At 37.6% G+C, this 18,253-nt stretch overlaps 1 protein-coding gene across 3 annotated transcripts in view; it reads right to left on the reverse strand.

Annotated features, from left to right (window-relative positions):
• arfgef3 (ARFGEF family member 3) overlaps window positions 1–17,953 on the reverse strand; it is a 105,112-nt gene extending 87,159 nt beyond the window's left edge. For all 3 annotated transcript variants that reach the window (XM_041252847.1, XM_041252848.1, XM_041252846.1), the window contains exons 1-2: window positions 17,387–17,953; window positions 6,262–6,313 (exon numbers count right to left, since the gene is read on the reverse strand). In XM_041252847.1, the coding sequence (XP_041108781.1) occupies window positions 6,262–6,313; window positions 17,387–17,471 (137 nt within the window). In that variant the 5' untranslated portion in view covers window positions 17,472–17,953. The remainder of the gene's footprint in view (window positions 1–6,261; window positions 6,314–17,386) is intronic.
• Between the last annotated feature and the right edge of the window lie 300 nt (window positions 17,954–18,253).

The raw sequence follows: 18,253 nt of genomic DNA on the forward strand, positions 1-18,253 counted from the left end.
ACCACTACCCAGGACTAGACCAAGACTTCCTAGACCTACTTCCTACCCAATGGGCAACCTTACCTCCCCACCATGAAGGAAAAGGTTGGTCCTCAGCTGGGGTAGATCTGCTGGCCCTGCCCCATTGCAGATATATAACCTCAGCTCCCTGTGCCCCTCCTATTTGTTTCACCTGCCAACAGCCAGGAGCAATCGCCAGGTCATGCCCATTTGCAATGGGGTGTGATGTGGAGACATGTTATTTGGCATCAGAAGCGGGTATGCGATGGGGAAGTGGTCAGAAGGGGCCTTGTATTGTTTATGTGGTTATAGGGAAAGTGAAAACTCATGCATTAGTGGACACAGCAGGGTATGGAGCAGACGTTAATTCGAACAGCTCTCTCTAAAAGTGGAAGAAAAAAAGAAAGGGGAAGCCATTGGTGAGATTTTACCCTTTATAACGGATGTTTTCCTCCACTTTTGTCCTAGAAAAACAAAGAGATGGATCAAAAAATGGGAGAGAGCATAAATGAGAAGAGGCTGGGGTCTGGTGGGAGAACGCCAAACAAAGGGGGTTGGCAAGCTGTGTGACCGAGTGGGCGAGGTTACTGGGCCATCCAGGGGAAAGGCTACTCCATTCCCTCTCGATATACTTGATGTTGGACCGAAGTATAGAGTGATGGACCAGTATTCCACACTGGCACACACTTGGAGGTCTATTGAATGTAAGGGTGCTCAAGGCGCTGGGCGGTTAGTATATCCAGATTTTATTATAAAAGGGCAATAGACAGACTGTAACATAATTAATGATTCCCCAGTCTTATCGGTCTGAGGTCATGAGACCTCAGATGACATCCATTTTTCGGGACACTTCGGTGTCGACAAAACTAGGGAATGCATATTGGCTCTATTTTATTGGGTAGGACTTTATAATGATGTGTCGATTATTTCCACCCCTTGAAGGCATTCCGGGTATACACGTATATTAGTGATGGTAGATTATGCAACGCGATACCCGGAAGCAGTTCCATTGAGGTGCATCTGCGATAGCCAAAGAACTAGTGAAGATTATAGCCAGAGTAGGGATTCCCAATGAGATAATGACTGTCTCAAAGATTACAACAAGTATACAAAACACTCAAAATACGTCCCATCCAAACCTCTGTTTATCATCCACAGACAGATGGTTTGGTGGAATGTTTCAATCAGACTTTAAAAGCAGATGCTGAGACATTTTGTGATTCAGGAGAAAAAGGCATTTTGCAATGCTTCTTCCCTACCTCCTTTTTTGCTGTGAGAGAGGCAGCACAGAGTTCGACAGGGTTCTCCCCCTTCAAGGCCCTTGTGGCATCCTCGATCTGGTGAAAGAGGGGTGGGAGGAGCACTGGATTTGGTTGGTCAATTGGCTCAAAATACACGCATTCAAACTTTTCATCCAGGAGACAAAGTACTGTTGCTCCTTCCTACGTCGGAATAAAAACTGTATGCTAAATGGCTGGGGTCATATGACTGAACTCTTGTTTTTTATTGGCTGCTAGAGGAACCTGTCATTTTTAATCCTCAGACTTTCACAAAGTCAATGGTAAAAGCTGAGGTGATATGAAAAACTATAAATGAAAAAGTCCACAACAGTTGTCATCAGCTGTGGGGTTACACGCCGAGAGAATAGCTGGGAGGCTACTTTATCAGTTTCAAACAGCCCTGTCCATACAGCGGCAGGAAATTCTCAAAAAAAGGTTTCTCAGAAAAGAACCTGGTCTTATGAGACCCCTTTCCCCTCTGAGTTCCCCATCTGCTCATCTGAATGGGGAAGATGAAGGCCGCCTGTTAAAAATGGAAAACTTGACAGATCTCCCCCTGGCAAATATAGAGGGCAAAAAAAAAAAATGAAAATGTGTATTAAAATACATCACAAAAAGACAATTACACAAACTTCCAGACACACATTGGAGGGTGTGGCTGGAGGTGGGAGAGTAGGCCAGACCGGCCTGGAGGAGTCTCTATAAACCTCCTCTACACAAGAGATCAGGGAACCTGCAGTGGCGACTCATGCATACCATCGTTGCTGTCAACTCATACCTGTGTATCCTAGATCCTGGAATAACAGACAAATGCCCTTTTTGCCAGAAAGATAATTTTTCATGGTTTTGCTTTCTGTAACTGTTTAACCCCCCTTTTTGTTTTGAAAAAGTGCTTGTTTGTTGACCTTGTTTTGGATTTTTCTGAATGTGCTTTAATCTTTGGTGTACCTTACACAAAAAGGAAAAAACCTTTGTGTCTGCTGGCAAATTTCCTATTAGGGCAAGTCAAGCTCTCTATTTCAAAAAGCAGGAAGGCTCACATTGCTGATGCTGGTAAAACCAAAGTAGTTACTGTTTCTAGAATGCTGGTTATCAACAGGATTAAACTGAATTTTAAATATTACAGTATGGTAAATTATCTGGAAACGTTTTCATTGAATTGATGCATTTCTGATGCACTTTGTGAGACTGATGAAAGGAATTTAAATATGTATTTGTAATTTGCTGTTTTTTCTATTCTTTTCAATATTTAAATACTTGATTATGTAATACTGTAATTTCTGTTTTATTGCCTTGTAAACGTCAAATGTTTTTTTCTTTAAAAGTAGAAAAAGTTTTTCTTTTAAAAAGTAAAGTATCTATCTAATATATATATATATATAATATATATATATATATATATATATATATATATATATATCTATAGATATAGATATCTATATAGATATAGATATATATAGAGTAAATATGGACTGGAGAGGAGGGCTACAGTGGAAAATTATTGACCCGAGGGACAATATTTTACAGGGGACTAGAATGCCCGTAGTCACAGGCCAGGGACATTGCAACGTGGACCTACTGGTAACAATAGTCTTCCCTAGGGGGCAGTTCATTTTCCACTATTAGCAGAGTCTGAATTTCATATTTAATATACAAGTCAGACAAAATAATGAGGCAAGGTTGGAAATATGACTTTAAATACTGTAAAGCCATAAATATTTCCAAACCTTTTATTATGCGCTTTTTGCATATGAAGGAAACAAAAAAAACACATTTTTGGCATATAATGAAGTAACATACTACTGCCAGTGCAACAGGTCGCCAACATTTCTTGAGCAAAATAGGTTTTATATGTGTGATTTGCCAGATATTTTGGTCGCAAACATTTATGGTTTTACAGTATTTTGCTTAAATATAGCTGATACAGCATAAGTAAATACCTAAATAACATAAATAACAGAACATGTTTTTGAAGTTCAGACCGCAATGTAAAATGTAGCATGATTAAGACAATTCCCTTACAAATGGCTTATTTTCACATAAATACAGAGCTTTTTATTCATGCTGACATTTTTCAGTTTCTACTGTATTTGAAAAAAAAGTTATTTAATAGAGTGCATCTTTAAACAGTGAAAGTAAATAGCCAAGTCTTTTCTTTTTAGCAAGTTGAATTGCTGATTCAGGAGACAGAGCCAAAGGCTTCTGCAAATACTGCAGTTTCAATAAGACATGCAAAAACAAAAAACATATTAACAATGCTACTCCACATTCTACCTTGAATAAAATAACAAAGAGAAGGACAGAATTGAAGCTAGCATTTCTAGTGGCAAATCAAACTGCCATTTCCACTGTGGATTGCTTGTGTGAGATTGTTAAAGACATCCAGCTGCACAGAACTTAGTGCGCAGCTGTGATAAATTCAACCCTGGGGCCATGCTTTTTAATTTTGTTATTTCTTATTATGGTTTCTTTCAGGAAAGTAGGCAGGTTTTTGTAAAAGTAGCTGGCAGCCCTGGTCAGCTGTCCTTCATTACAAATGGTAGTTGCAGATACACATGGTTGAAAGGTCACTGCTATCTACAGGGTATTTATGTCCCCTAACAAGTGATATTTATTGGCAACACACCATAATACAGGAACAAATTATCACTGCAGTTTATCTGGTAATAACTAGGCTTGCTACTATTCGATTTTGACTTTTTTGCCAAATCGATGATTAATATCAACATTTATTTTAGAAAGAATTTACAGTTTTTTTCAATCTTTATTTTTCAATGTAAGCAGCAATTGGGTGAAATCGACCTTTACACTTTAAACAAAACCAGACCAAAACCAAACGTCTCATTTAGCGAAACCCCTTCATCATACTCAACATGCAACAAAACCATGGTTACAAACATTCTAATTGAATTAACGTTTGGTCACATCTGAGCTATACATTTAAAAATGGTCTCAAATAAACCGTAGTAAACGCAGTATATAAAGTGTTTTACACAGACCTTTATAACATAAATTTCCGAGTAAAAATAACAGAACAAAACATTAGATAGTTGAACAGAACTAACTTGTGCATATTATTTGGAGTCTGAGCTCCCTCTCCTGCTTCAGCACAGCTGGACTCGGAGTAACTGGAAGGCAAGTCAGACGGGCCCGCTTCGTCCTGCTGCGGAGACTTCAGCCATTGGCCAGGGTATTGTGCACAACATTCATTAAGTGTTTTTCTCTTGCGCCCCATTTTCAAATCAAACTAGTAACTGTCACCGTATACCTAAAGCAAAAGCTTCCGTACTCTTTAACCCACTAACTTCAGAGTACGCGCTTTGAATGTCTCTGTAGCTGGCAAATGAGAGCATTATAGCACTGCTTCAATGAGATCTGTCAGAACAGAATGAAACTACAGTACAAACAGACCACTGAGATGACTGACAGCGACCCCCAGCCATTCAGAGCGGAACGGAGACGGGACAGACAGCAAGCATAAAAATTATAAAAAAAAAAAACTACTGAGAGGATTTCTAAAAGAATTACTTTTGTTAAGAAAATAAAAAATAGCAAGTGGTTTTACTGACATTTATTGTATTTAAATTTATTTCAGTCGAATTCATATTTTTTGGGAATTCAACGTTTAACAAGTTTTACCGATTAAAATTGAGAAGTGGCAAGCCTAGTAATAACCCTTCTCCTCCCTTGTTTACAACTCACTCTGTATGTAAACTACCCTCTATCAATAAACTTTAGTTTAGTCGCACATTCATTCCCATTCGCATCAGTACACTCCATAACCTAACAGTGGATACTTTTTTTTTTTTTTTTTTTTTTTTTTTTTTTTTACAGTTTACTATTATTATTTAACTTGTTCAAACAATTACTCCTCTCCTGTAACTTCTTCCCTCTGGGTTGCTGTTTAAAGGTTGCTGTTTAAATGCTTGCTGTTCACCCTGGTCCACTTGTTGTTGAAATGTATTTATGCATAATAAAGTGTATATGCGTATACAAAGTGGGTTGTAGCACCCTCAATTTTTTGTTAGAGGCACTACAAATTTAGTTTTTTTATTATCATTTTCTGTTTGTTTCCCAGAGGAATATGAGCCGATAGATACAATGTCTAATGGAAAACGTAATAAAACAAGTGAAGAAGCAATTTACTACCATTTTTCCAGTCAGGCTACCCGAGTACCAACACATATAAAATACCTAGTTTTATATGGTCTTAGTTCTGTTTGAATAACTTTGAATGGGATTTAATTAGTTTATACAATCCTCATAAAGTTTCAAACTAACAGCATTCCATTGAATTTATTATACATATATAAAATATTTGACCAGACTTTTTCCCAGTCAGGATACATGTTTAATAACTAATTTTATTTCACCCTGCATTACACTAGTGGTAATGGACAGAACTAGCAGAACACAAATGTCTCCTGTCAGGTCTCCTGTGTCAGTTTGGAAAGATGAGAGTTGCTTCCTGTAGCTGCGGTCAATTATCTGTCCAGGAATGTCCAGAAAATACAGCTTAAATGATATATGGCTAGCAAAGCTGCAACTCAGATACAGTCTAGTTTTGAACCCTAGTGCCTTGATGTACCACCAAAGCTCCAGGTACTGTTTCAAATGGAAGACCAATATGTAATCATCCAGTTTTCCAGTGTACATAAAACAGTACTTCGCCACTGAAACGGTAAATAATGTGTGGCTAGTTACTGCTTTGTGTTAAAACTATAACAAATTAAAGAAAGAAAAAAGGAAATGGTTTAACTAATTGGGGTTCTTGAGGACCATCTGTTGACCACAATGCCTCTACCAGCCTTCAAAGAACAGTTAAACCACTGAGCAATTACAAAGGTGAAAGAAACATTGTACCTGCTCGGACAATGGCACTTGTTTGTTTCTCATCATTTCTAACACACACTACTGTGTCATGGGAGGGGACTGTTGTATGTTTCTTGAACAAAACAAATTAAAAGCTTTGTTACTTTACCTCAGCTGAAATGGCTTAATATCGATTGATCCATTCTGTGCTTCAAGGGTCTCTGTTAGGTTGAAAAAAAGAAGAAAAAAGATCTTACATGGGTTACACAAAAAAAACAAAAACAGTGATTTTTTCCTCTGTAGTTATATGTATTTGATTTTTTGTTTTTAGCAGTTAGAAATTGAACTGTTAGATTGCAGTTCTCTCTAGCGCTCTAAAGTTGGGTACCTGTTTTTTTTCTGACCAGCTTTGAATCAGTGAAGCTAAACTGCATATAATTTGGAGTTACGCTGTTACGTCAATTGATTGTTCACGCTCATTCAAAACAGGAGGAGTTATAGTTATTGCACTAAAATCAATATAGCAGGCTGTATAAAGTTTATATAAAAAATTCCAAGTATAAATACCAACAAAACACTCCCCCTTTAAGTTTACTGGCGTTCAATCCAGCAAGAATTGCAGCGTCTTTACAAATTATGTATTTATACTATACTTCCAACTAAAATTATTCACTGCTCTGAATCAAAATATTATAAAGTCCTGTAAAATGTGTATTTGTTAAAACATGCAAGAAACGTAAAAAAATGAAAACCCAGAGCACTGTACTTAATAATGCACTGAAGTCCAACGATAATCAAAAGTACAACAATTTCGAAAGAATGTAAAAGTAACTACAAGATACTAGAGGATATCAAAATGTAAATGTACTGCACTTCTACAGTCGGTGACACCTATTCAGGATATTGATAAATCAGAATGTCTGTTTATATGGGATACAGCTCTGGGAGACTGTTCTTCCCAATGCTACTTATGTCGTTTAATTTGGACGTCACTTTGTTTAATTGAGATACAGTATTTTCAAATGATAAAAGGATATCACTTTTCAGAGCAAGACTAGGGTTAGAAACTCATGCTTGCCCAAGGTGAATTACATCTGATTAGAACTAGCTGATGTCTGTGTCTCTGTCCTCTGGGCGAGTACTTAAAACAAATGTACACATATACTCTCACGTTCACAATCTCGTTTTAAAAAAAAAAACAGTGGTGAATAAGCATTGATAATGCTTACAAAACAGTCAATGAATTGAAGCCTTCCTTCTCCCCCAATGCCAATCCCACTTAATGACGTTTTCATTTGTATTGTGATGGTGGCTTGCCCTGGGTTCAGCGGGAAGAAAGAGACGCTACAACAGGATTTCTTTGGCGCTAAAAGGGCCGTTTATTCCTCCAGCTGCAGGCTAGGTTGGCGCTTAAAAGTGCCGTTGGTTTTTGAAAGGAAGGTAACAAATGGATAGCCTCTTGACTCTTGCTCTCCAACACTTGCTGCCACTCACTCACCACACTCTCCAAAAGCACGCAGGCTGCAGCTTATATAGTCACCAGACGGGAAAGAGAGGACCTGGTTGAAACCAGGCTGCAGCAGCTACGCAGACAGACAGACACACTCACATACACAACATATACTGAAAGTGAACACAGCATACAACTAATTACAAGCAAATCCTGCCTCCCAGCAATTCACTGCAGCACTAAAATGTCCCATTCATAGGTCATGAGGGATCCGACACTACACTATTCTCCCTCTGTGCAGGACGCAAAATTTATTGGGCATTTGATTTTACTGAAACATGTTAATTCAAAAGATGCAAGTGTAAAATCATTTTACAAAATGTGGCGATTTATGCCACAATTGTCATAATATGTTGCTTGAAACATAAAAACACAATATATTCATAATAAAAAGTTGAGTTTTTACCTATAAACAACAGTAACTTTTAAAGTTTGGGACTCACTGTCTTTTAAAGCAATTGGAAGCTGAAATTACTGCATTTGGTTTTTATTATATTTGCCTATGATTATGAGTTTGCTTATAGGACTATATATACGGATGGCTTGGTGGTGACGTCAGGCCAGGAAGAGACAGACACACAGGCAAGTACTGCGGGGCGAGACGCAAATGCTCTTGTTTCTTTTATTAAATAAAAGATTTAGACAAAACAAAAACATGATGGCCAAAACAAATGCACATAAAACACTGAACCAACACAGAAACAACTAACATGCTGGTTTAAAGCCAGCACGAGTAGTCATGGTTATCTGTTATATTCACTCACGACTATTTGACTATTTTCAAATACTACTACTATGAATAATTATTTTTTTCAAATTATGTTCTAATTTAACAAATGTTCTTGTAAGTGCTTTGGTCGCTTTAGCAACAGATAGGTAATGGGTTAAGACATTTCGTGTTCAATGCAAATTGTGTTGTAAAATATAAAAAATACGTACAGTTAAATCAGTGTTTTTAACAAAATGACAGTTGATACAGCTAAAAGGAGGAATTTAAGCTGCTGACAACAGGATTCAACTGAAGTCACAGCAAATGACTGGCATGTAGTTGCCACCGCTTAGTACGGGCGTGTTTGTGTTAAGGTGATTCACCCACAGTAAGCGATGGATGGTATAAACTCCCATACAGTAACCTGACATTCAAAATATCCCCCAAATCACCAGCAGAGTAAATAAAATAAACACGCATGTATGCGATTAAGAATATTTATTAAGACACTCCTTATACTAATACATTTTTTTTTATTAAAACCTATGAATTTAACAAAAAGTAATGCAAGTGCAGAAATGTACAGTACAGGTAGGCTACATTACTGCAAATTGTTTCCAGCAAAGAACTCTGATATGCATCTGGAAGGTCTTTGTCAGCGTTTTCGAAAAAATCCCAATTCAGCTCTACATCCGGATCCTGCTCCATAGCAGGCTGCAGTGTTAAAAGCGCAGCACGCACGCTTACATCATCAGTGTCTGTTTCAGACAGAGCGCCCTGGTCGCCAAGATAACAGCCAGACTTTCAGTTTTAGTTGTATTTTCGTCCACACTCTCCTCTTCAACTACAGAAACCCCAGCTTTTTTGAAGTAACGTTGCATTGTTTGCTGACTGACTGAGTTCCACGCACAGCGAGACATTTTATTTACACAGAGAATTATTGTGCTGATGCACATTGCGTTTCTCTTTCCAGCCACGCTTGCTGTTCCAGTCAGTGCTGTTTTTTCAAACTGTAAACCTGACACTGCATACAGTGATTAAATAGCCAAGGTACAGTACAGGGGTAATTGGTCAGTAATGAAGTGCAAACAGCTGATTGATCGATCTGTCAAGCTTTTACTATATATATATATAATTAACATTATACAGTGCCTTGAAAAAGTATTCAGCCCCCATCCCTTTTTTTTTTACATTTAAGAGTCTCACAACCTTGCATTTTGATGAATTAGATTGGGAATTTTTATTTGTGAGTCACACACAAAAAGAAAGAAAATAGTAAACAATAAAATAATTAAATTAAAATTAAAAAACTGAAATGTCATAATTTAAGTATTCATCCCCCTGGGTCAGTCAATACTTGGTTGAACCACCTCTGGCAGCTATAACAGCCAGTAGTCTTTTCGGATAAATCTCCATTAACTTTGCACACCATGATGGAGCAATATTTGCCCATTCCTCCCTGCAAAATTGCTCTAGCTGTGTCAAGTTAGTTGGGGAACAGTGATGGACAGCAATTTTGAGGTCTTGCCACAGATTTTCAATGGGATTAAGGTCAGGACTCTGACTGGGCCACTCAAGGACATCTATTTTCTTCATTTTTAGCCACTCCAGTGTTGCTCTGGGAGTGTGCTTTGGATCATTATCCTGTTGAAAGACAAACTGCTTCCGCAGTTTGAGTTTTTTGGCAGAGGGGCGCAGATTTTTATCCAGGATTTCTCTGTATTGTCTGCCATTCATCCTCCCATCAATCCTGACAATATTGCCAGACAATCCCTTCTGCTGAAAAGCATCCCCATAACATGGTGCTACCACCGCCATACTTTACGGTGGGGATGGCGTTACCTGGCTGGTGTGCAGTGCTTGATTTACGCCACACATACCGCTTAGCGTTCAGGCCAAAAAGTTCCACTTTAGTTTCATCAGACCACAAGACGTTCTGCCACATAACTGCAGGATCTTCTAGCCAGGGCTTCTTCCTTGCCACTCTCCCATAAAGGCCCTTTTTTGTGGAATGCCTTGAAGATTGATACATGAACATCATCGTCCATCGCAGCCACTGACTTCTGTAACTCATTCAGAGTCACAGTTGGCCTCACAGTAGCCTCCCTAAGAAGTGCCCTTCTTGTCTGGCAACTATAGTTTAGAGGGACGGCCTGATCTAGGCAGTGTGGTGGTAGTTTCGTGTTTTTCCCACTTCTGTATGATGGACTGCACTGAGGTCCGAGGGATGTTCAATGCCTTTAAAATGGTTTTGTACCCTTCCACAGATTTGTGCTTCTCTATAATCACATCCCTGACTTGCTTAGAATGCTCTTTCGTCTTCATTTTGATTCTTTCTTCTGAAAGTCTGTACCATACTTTTGGACCATACAGAGAGAGCGGTATTTATCCTCACAGTTTAATTTAAAGCAGGTAATCCACTAATTTCTTACACAAAAGCAAATGTGAGCAAATTTAGGCTTGCAATTACAAAGGGTATGAATACTTTTTTAATCTGATAATTTCAGTTTTTCATTTTTAGTAAATTGTTGAAAGCTTTTGGAAATTTTCTTTTGATTTGACATGGTGTTCAAGGCTTTGCAGATCAGTGGGAAAAAATCCTAATTTAATCTATTTCAAATTCAGAATCTGATACTCTCAAAATGTGAAAAAAGGGATGGGGGTGATTACTTTTTCAAGGCACTGTATGTGTGTGTGTGTGTGTGTGTGTATATATATATATATATATATATATATATATATATATATATATATATATATATATATATATATATATATATATATATATATATATACACACACACACACACAAACTGAGTGTACAAAACATTAGGAACACCTTCCTAATATTGAGTTGCACCCCCTTTTGCCCTAAGAACAGCCTCAATTTGTCGGGGCATAGACTCTACAACGTGTCGAAAGCGTTCCACAGGGATGCTGGCCCATGTTGACTGCAGTGCTTCCCACAGTTGTGTCAAGTTGGCTAACAAAAATACAGATCAAAGAATCATAAGTTTTTCGTACGAAACGTGACACTGTCAAAATGAAAACATTACAAAGTTAGTGTTGGGAATGACCTCCGAGTATGAACACAGTCCTGGCAGCATTGACGCATAGACCTCTGAATAGACTGCTGTGGAATGTTCCGCCACTCTTCCTGTGCAGCTGCAACCAGCTGGAGAGGTTTGACTGGTCGCGGTCGTCTCCTGTGGGTGGCACTGGCGATACACAGGTGTTCTATTGGACTCAGGTCAGGAGAAAAAGCAGGCTACGGCAAGACCTCGATATTGTTTTCTAGAAGTTGTGCAATTGTAATCCTAGCACTGTGTTGTCCTGCTGAAAAAAAAGACACTTCAGATTGGCTTGCAGGAACAGAAAAACCGTTGCCTCAAGGACTTCGATGTATCGCTGAGCAGTAAGGTTGCCCTCAATCTGGACCAAAGGCATTCTTGTGTTAAAGGAGATTCCTCCCCACATCACCACATTTCCACAGCTCCACCAAGTGGCTTGAACAACGCAACAGTTAGCATGATGCTCACCACAACGTCTCCACACACACTGTCTTCCTTCAGGTCTGTCAAGCACAAAATGTCATTGAATAAAACACTCCACCACTCTCTCTGCACCACCTCAGATGTTCTCTGGCCCACAGAAGATGGTGATTTCATCTCTCAGCTGTCAACATGTTACCCTGAAAATCACGTTTTTTCGAATGGCTATTTATACAGATTCTTAAATCAACTCATTTTGGCAATTTAAACTAAACTCAAACACCAAACACTGAGTACCTTTATGAAATCACATGACTTGAACTCATATTTTGTTATCCCAAGGTACAAAACTACTCAAACAATCAAAAAAACTATCTGCTCACTATTTCAAATGTAAATAACATTATGTAGCATATGTGCCCAATGACCTATTGAAGTAAAACTTACTGTTGCGTTTTCATTGTGTATCAGTAAAAAAAAAAAAATCCATTTTATATATATATATATATATATATATATATATATATATATATATATATATATATATATATATATATATATATATATATATATATATATATATATATAGACACACACACACACACACAGACATGCTCAAATTTGTTGGTACCCTTACAGCTCATTGAAATAATGCTTCATTCCTCCTGAAAAGTAATGAAATTAAAAGCTATTTTATCATGTATACTTGCATGCCTTTGCTATGTCATAGAATAAAGCAAAGAAGCTATAAAAAAGAGATGAATTATTGCTTATTCTACAAAGATATTCTAAAATGGCCTGGACACATTTGCTGGTACCCCTTAGAAAAGATAATAAATAACTGGATTATAGTGATATTTCAAACTAATTAGTTTCTTTAATTAGTATCACATGTCTCCAATCTTGTAATCAGTCATTCAGCCTATTTAATTGGAGAAAAGTAGTCACTGTGCTGTTTGGTATCATTGTGTGCACCACACTGAACATGGGGAAGCTTGATGTTCCTGTGACAGTCGTAAATATTATTAAGAAGTTTAAGGTCCATGGAACTGTAGGCAACCTCCCTGGGCGCAGCCGCAAGAGGAAAATCGACCCCAGACTGAACAAAAGGATAGTGCGAATGGTAGAAAAAGTACCAAGGATAACTGCCAAAGAGATACAAGCTGAACTCCAAGGTGAAGGTACATTAGTTTCTGATCGCACCATCCGTCACTTTTTGAGCAAAAGTAGGCTCCATGGAAGAAGACCCAGGAGGACTCCACTTTTGAAAGAAAAACATAAAAAAGGCAGACTGGAATTTGCTAAAATGCATATTGACAAGCCACAATCCTTCTGGGAAAATGTCCTTTGGACAGATGAGTCAAAACTGGAGCTTTTTGGCAAGTCACATCAGCTCTATGTTCACAGACAAAAAAATGAAGCGTTCAAAGAAAAGAACACCATACCTACACTGAAACATGGAGGAGGCTCGGTTATGTTTTGGGGCTGCTTTGCTGCACTGCGCAGGGCACAGTGAAATCTCAAGACTATCAAGGCATTCTGGAGCGAAAAGTACTGCCCAGTGTCAGAAAGCTCTGTCTCAGTCGCAGGTCATGGGTCCTCCAACAGGATAATGACCCAAAACACACAGCTAAAAGCACCCAAGAATGGATACGAACAAAACATTGGACTATTCTGAAGTGGCCTTCTATGAGACCTGATCTGAATTCTATTGAACATCTATGGAAAGAGCTGAAATGTGCAGTCTGGAGAAGGCACCCATCAAACCTGAGACAGCTGAAGCAGTTTGCTCAGGAAGAGGGGACCAAACTACCTGTTAACAGGTGCAGAAGTCTCATTGAGAGCTACAGTAAACGTCGGATTGCAGCAATTGCCTCTAAAGGTTGTGCAACAAAATATTAGGTTAGCGGTCCCACCATTTTTGTCCATGCCATTTTCATTTGTTTTATTATTTACAATATTATGTTGAATAAAAAATCAAAAGCAAAGTCTAACTTCTATTAAATATGGAATAAACAATGGTGAATGCCAATTACTTTTGTCAGTTTCAAGTTATTTCAGAGAAAATTGTGCATTCTTTGTTTTTTGTGGAGGGATACCAACAAATTTGAGCACATTTGTATGTATGTATGTATAATATGTGTATATATGTGTGTGTGTTATATATATATATATATATGGGCTTGAAATTAACTTTTCCATGTACTAGCCACCAGGGCTAGTAGAGGGAAAAATTCACCAGCCTCACAGACATTTTACTGGCCCAGTATAATGTTTGTTGATAATTCCGTAAAAATGCAGTTTTAACATGCATAGCAATGTGTGTTTAATACTACAAAAAAAAAAAAAAAAAACATATACTAGCTCCTCTTCTATCACAGCACTATCTGTAAACATTGGACATCACTGACAGGAACTGCATCTTTATTGTATCTTGCAGCTGCCTATTTCTACCTCAGCAATATATTGCAGAAATACTCTTGCTTGTTTGTCATTCTTGTAAGTACAGTACTTCATAGATTTAACCCTTTCTGTTCATAAACCCTATAAAGAGAATCAAATGAATTCCAAAATAATGAAAATCTCTGTCTGAATATCTGCTAACCATTAACTTTTTTTCAAGCAATAAAAAAAGTGTCAGTTCTAGATAAATTTGATTCCAGTCATAGTAAATTCCAATGTTCACCAAACTTCACCATAAATACCAAGTAAGAGTTTACTTTATCTAACATGTTTGCATTATAGTTTACTATCAATACTTTGAATCCCCTTTTCAGCGTTTGTAGCACATACAATAATGACAAAAACATAATGTGTTGGACTGGGGCACTTCATAATACAATCTGTTTAAAATAGCAGTTGCTGTATTAAAATGAAAACTTCACTGGTTAGAATAAAAGGTCATGCTTTATTTTAAGGGCCATTTTTTTGTTTATTAACTGTTAAACAAACATTGTTAATTTTTTATCTTAAGGTTAGGGTTAATGTAATGGTTAATAAAAACATGATTTAATATGCTAAACATTACTACAGTAACAATTTGAACTGATTTCAAGCATATGATCGACTGGGTATTGATGATCCATAGCGCTCTGGTGTTTGACTCATCGTTCATACGGCTCTGGTGTTTGACTCATCGTTCATAGGGCTCTGGTGTTTGACTCATCGTCCATGGGGCTCTGGTGTTTGACTCATCGTCCATGGGGCTCTGGTGTTTGACTCATCGTCCATGGGGCTCTGGTGTTTGACTCATCGTCCATGGGGCTCTGGTGTTTGACTCATCGTCCATGGGGCTCTGGTGTTTGACTCATCGTCCATGGGGCTCTGGTGTTTGACTCATCGTCCATGGGGCTCTGGTGTTTGACTCATCGTCCATGGGGCTCTGGTGTTTGACTCATCGTCCATGGGCTCTGGTGTTTGACTCATCGTCCATCCATAGGGCTGTTTGACTCATCGTCCATGGGGCTCTGGTGTTTGACTCATCGTCCATAGGGCTCTGGTATTTGCAGTTTTAGCTGGCCTATTATTATATTATCTTGAACCAAAACATATATTATCATTTTTTAAATCCATGAAATAACAATTAACCCTTCATTTTTAACCAGGAGATCTTTTTTTTTTTGTTTTTTTTAGGAACACTGTTTCACAGCTGGTACTCTCTGAATGGAGGAGGGAAGGGCTGTTACAAACCCACTTTAAAATCAAGGCCAGGTCTAAATACCTCAGGCAATATTCTTCTAGAAGGTGTAAACCTTGTCCATCAATGTTTGGGTCTTTTTTCCTATACCATGCCATTATGAAACAGTTTTAAAAAGTGGCATTAGGCAAAATTACATAAGATTTAAATGTATACACACCCCCAAATCCAAAAATGCCATATTTAGACTCTGGGTGTCTTCTAATGAATAAAAACAATCATCCTGCGAAATCATTGCTAGAATGTCTACTCTGTGAAATTTCAGATATGATTTAAATATGGTCTTTGCTGGTTAACTGATTTCAGTAGTGGTTAAATACTGAATTAACTTTCAATGTAAAATGTTAAGGCAACCAATGTATTGTAGCGACCTGAGGGCCTGTAGAGTGTGCTGTGCCCTGAAGGGAATTGTCTATGTTGTTATTGAATAGGTGCATGTATTGACCAGGATTGTGGGTGGGGGAGTAGGGGGAGAGGAAGTAGCTAGACAAGGGTTATGAGGGTTAGTGAAGGGGGAAGGGAGTTCGTGAGAATATAGTAGTCCAGTCAGATATATATCCCCCACCCTGTGAGGAATGGTGCAGTCGGGGTGAGTGATGTGCTGCAGTGATTGGTGACAGAGTGGGTGGGGAGGTATAAGGCAGGGGAATACCTTAGAGCAGGAGAGATAAATGAAAACAACTGAGAGCAGACAGAAAAGTACAATTGCAGTAAATAAGGCTATGATGGTTAGCCAGAACGAGAGCTGGGTAGTGGCTGTGAGAGCGACTGGAGTAGGAAGGAGAATAGAGGGAGAAGGTACTGACAGTCTACAGAGATAAATTATATAATCTAGGGGGTTTATTGCTGTGGCGTGGTCTCAGGCCATAGGGACCGAGTGTTAAAGAGATTAAAAAGCGGATATTCCGTGTGCACCTGCAATCCGAGTCTGTCCATTTATTCTGTTTAAAATAAAACAAGAGGCCCCGTGTGGCCACAGTACTTAAAAGTCTCAACGTACTTGACAAATAAAATTAATACAGAAATGTCATTATAGTGGGGAAAATGTGCAATATGTTTCATTTACTCCAATACACAGTAATGCAATCAGCAGATATTACACAATTTGTGTATGAAACAATATGTGTTATACTATTCATTTACTCAACATACACATATAGGATAATAGGCTACACATATATATATAATATTATGGGTCATATATCTTTAATTTTAGTAGTTTTTTAAATTTTTATATAATATTATTATACATAATATCTTGGTATTATATATACAAAGTAAATGTATGTATACACAATGTTAATGTATAATATTAATTGTCTATATGATAATATATTTATATATATATTTATAATAGGTTCCAAAATACAAAAATAATAAAGCTTTTGCAAAAAATACAAAAAGCTTAACGTATTTGTAGATTTTTGGATAATTTCAGTAAAACAAAAAACAAAACCCCAAACAAAACAAAACAGAAAAGCTACATAACCTAACTCCTACATTGCATGGAACTTATTTTTGTCTGTATATAAATGCAAACGTATGTACTTGTAAAACTATTAGGCAACAAATAAAAAAGCACAACACTCATAATGACACTAGATTGTGATGCAATGCATTCATTATTTCTTTCTGTCGTCTGCATCAATTTAAATACTTAAATCGGTTTCCCTTGGATTACAGTTTACACTTTGCCTGCGTATAAGCAAAAACAGCATGCATGTCATACAAATAGTATTTATATTAATAATAATAAAACAATGTATATTATCATTGCATGTCTATATATTACTTGTAATATTTTGTAATAAAATGCAATTCGGCTTAAGCATACCAACCAGCATGCATTCTGAAGTCTAGAAGACAGGTGAAACACGCAGTACTTACCATACGCTAAACCGCAGGCTTCCCTTATTGCTTTGTGCTTGTTTCCAGAAGCGTCCTTCTGCATTTTTTTTAGTATTTCCTCCATCCTGCAGAGCCAAAGGTTTCCAAGATGCCTTGTATTTTACAAACAGTTATGATGTACACGTATAGTATACTATACGCGCAGCATCGCCGTGCTATGATGTCTGATTCACACCTAGGCCAGTGGCGTAGGAATAAAATTGCACTTCAGTTTCTTGTCGTTTTTTTGCATATAACACAGCGTTACCTAAACAGTAGTTGTTGTCAAAAAAAAAACCCGACTGGTTTAATAACCCGATGCGAAGAGGATGACACGCAATTTAAATTACCCCTGCTGATTCTGCTCATAGACGGTCCATTTCCTTAATTCTGCCTGGGAAACATGACACCTGGAAAGCGTGGCCATGGAATTTCAATGGAATAGAATTGGAATAGACGCCTCTTTGTGCAGATAAATTATTCCAGCTATGGATTCCATTTATTATTTTATTTCTCACCTTTCTAGCCCCGTCACCGAGAGATTTAGCACTACAACATTTGGAAAAGCAAAACGTCTTGTTGAAAAGAAGCGTGTAATTAAACCTCAGCCACCACCCACTGGAGCATTGTGTGACGTGTCAACCATGTTAGTGAGGTCTTACTCTGCGAAAGCTGCGGTTTTACAATCAAACTCAATTTAAATGTATCCTAAAATAAAATGAATTGTTGTTTTTTGTTATTAATATTTGTATAGAATGTCATTAAATAATATATCGTCCAATTTAAAACTAGTAACAATTCATTCACATATAATTCCACCTCACCAGATACAGCCATAATGATACAGCCATATATATATATATATAT

Source organism: Polyodon spathula, chromosome 6, assembly GCF_017654505.1.
Source record: "Polyodon spathula isolate WHYD16114869_AA chromosome 6, ASM1765450v1, whole genome shotgun sequence".
Taxonomy (NCBI): Eukaryota; Metazoa; Chordata; class Actinopteri; order Acipenseriformes; family Polyodontidae; genus Polyodon; species Polyodon spathula.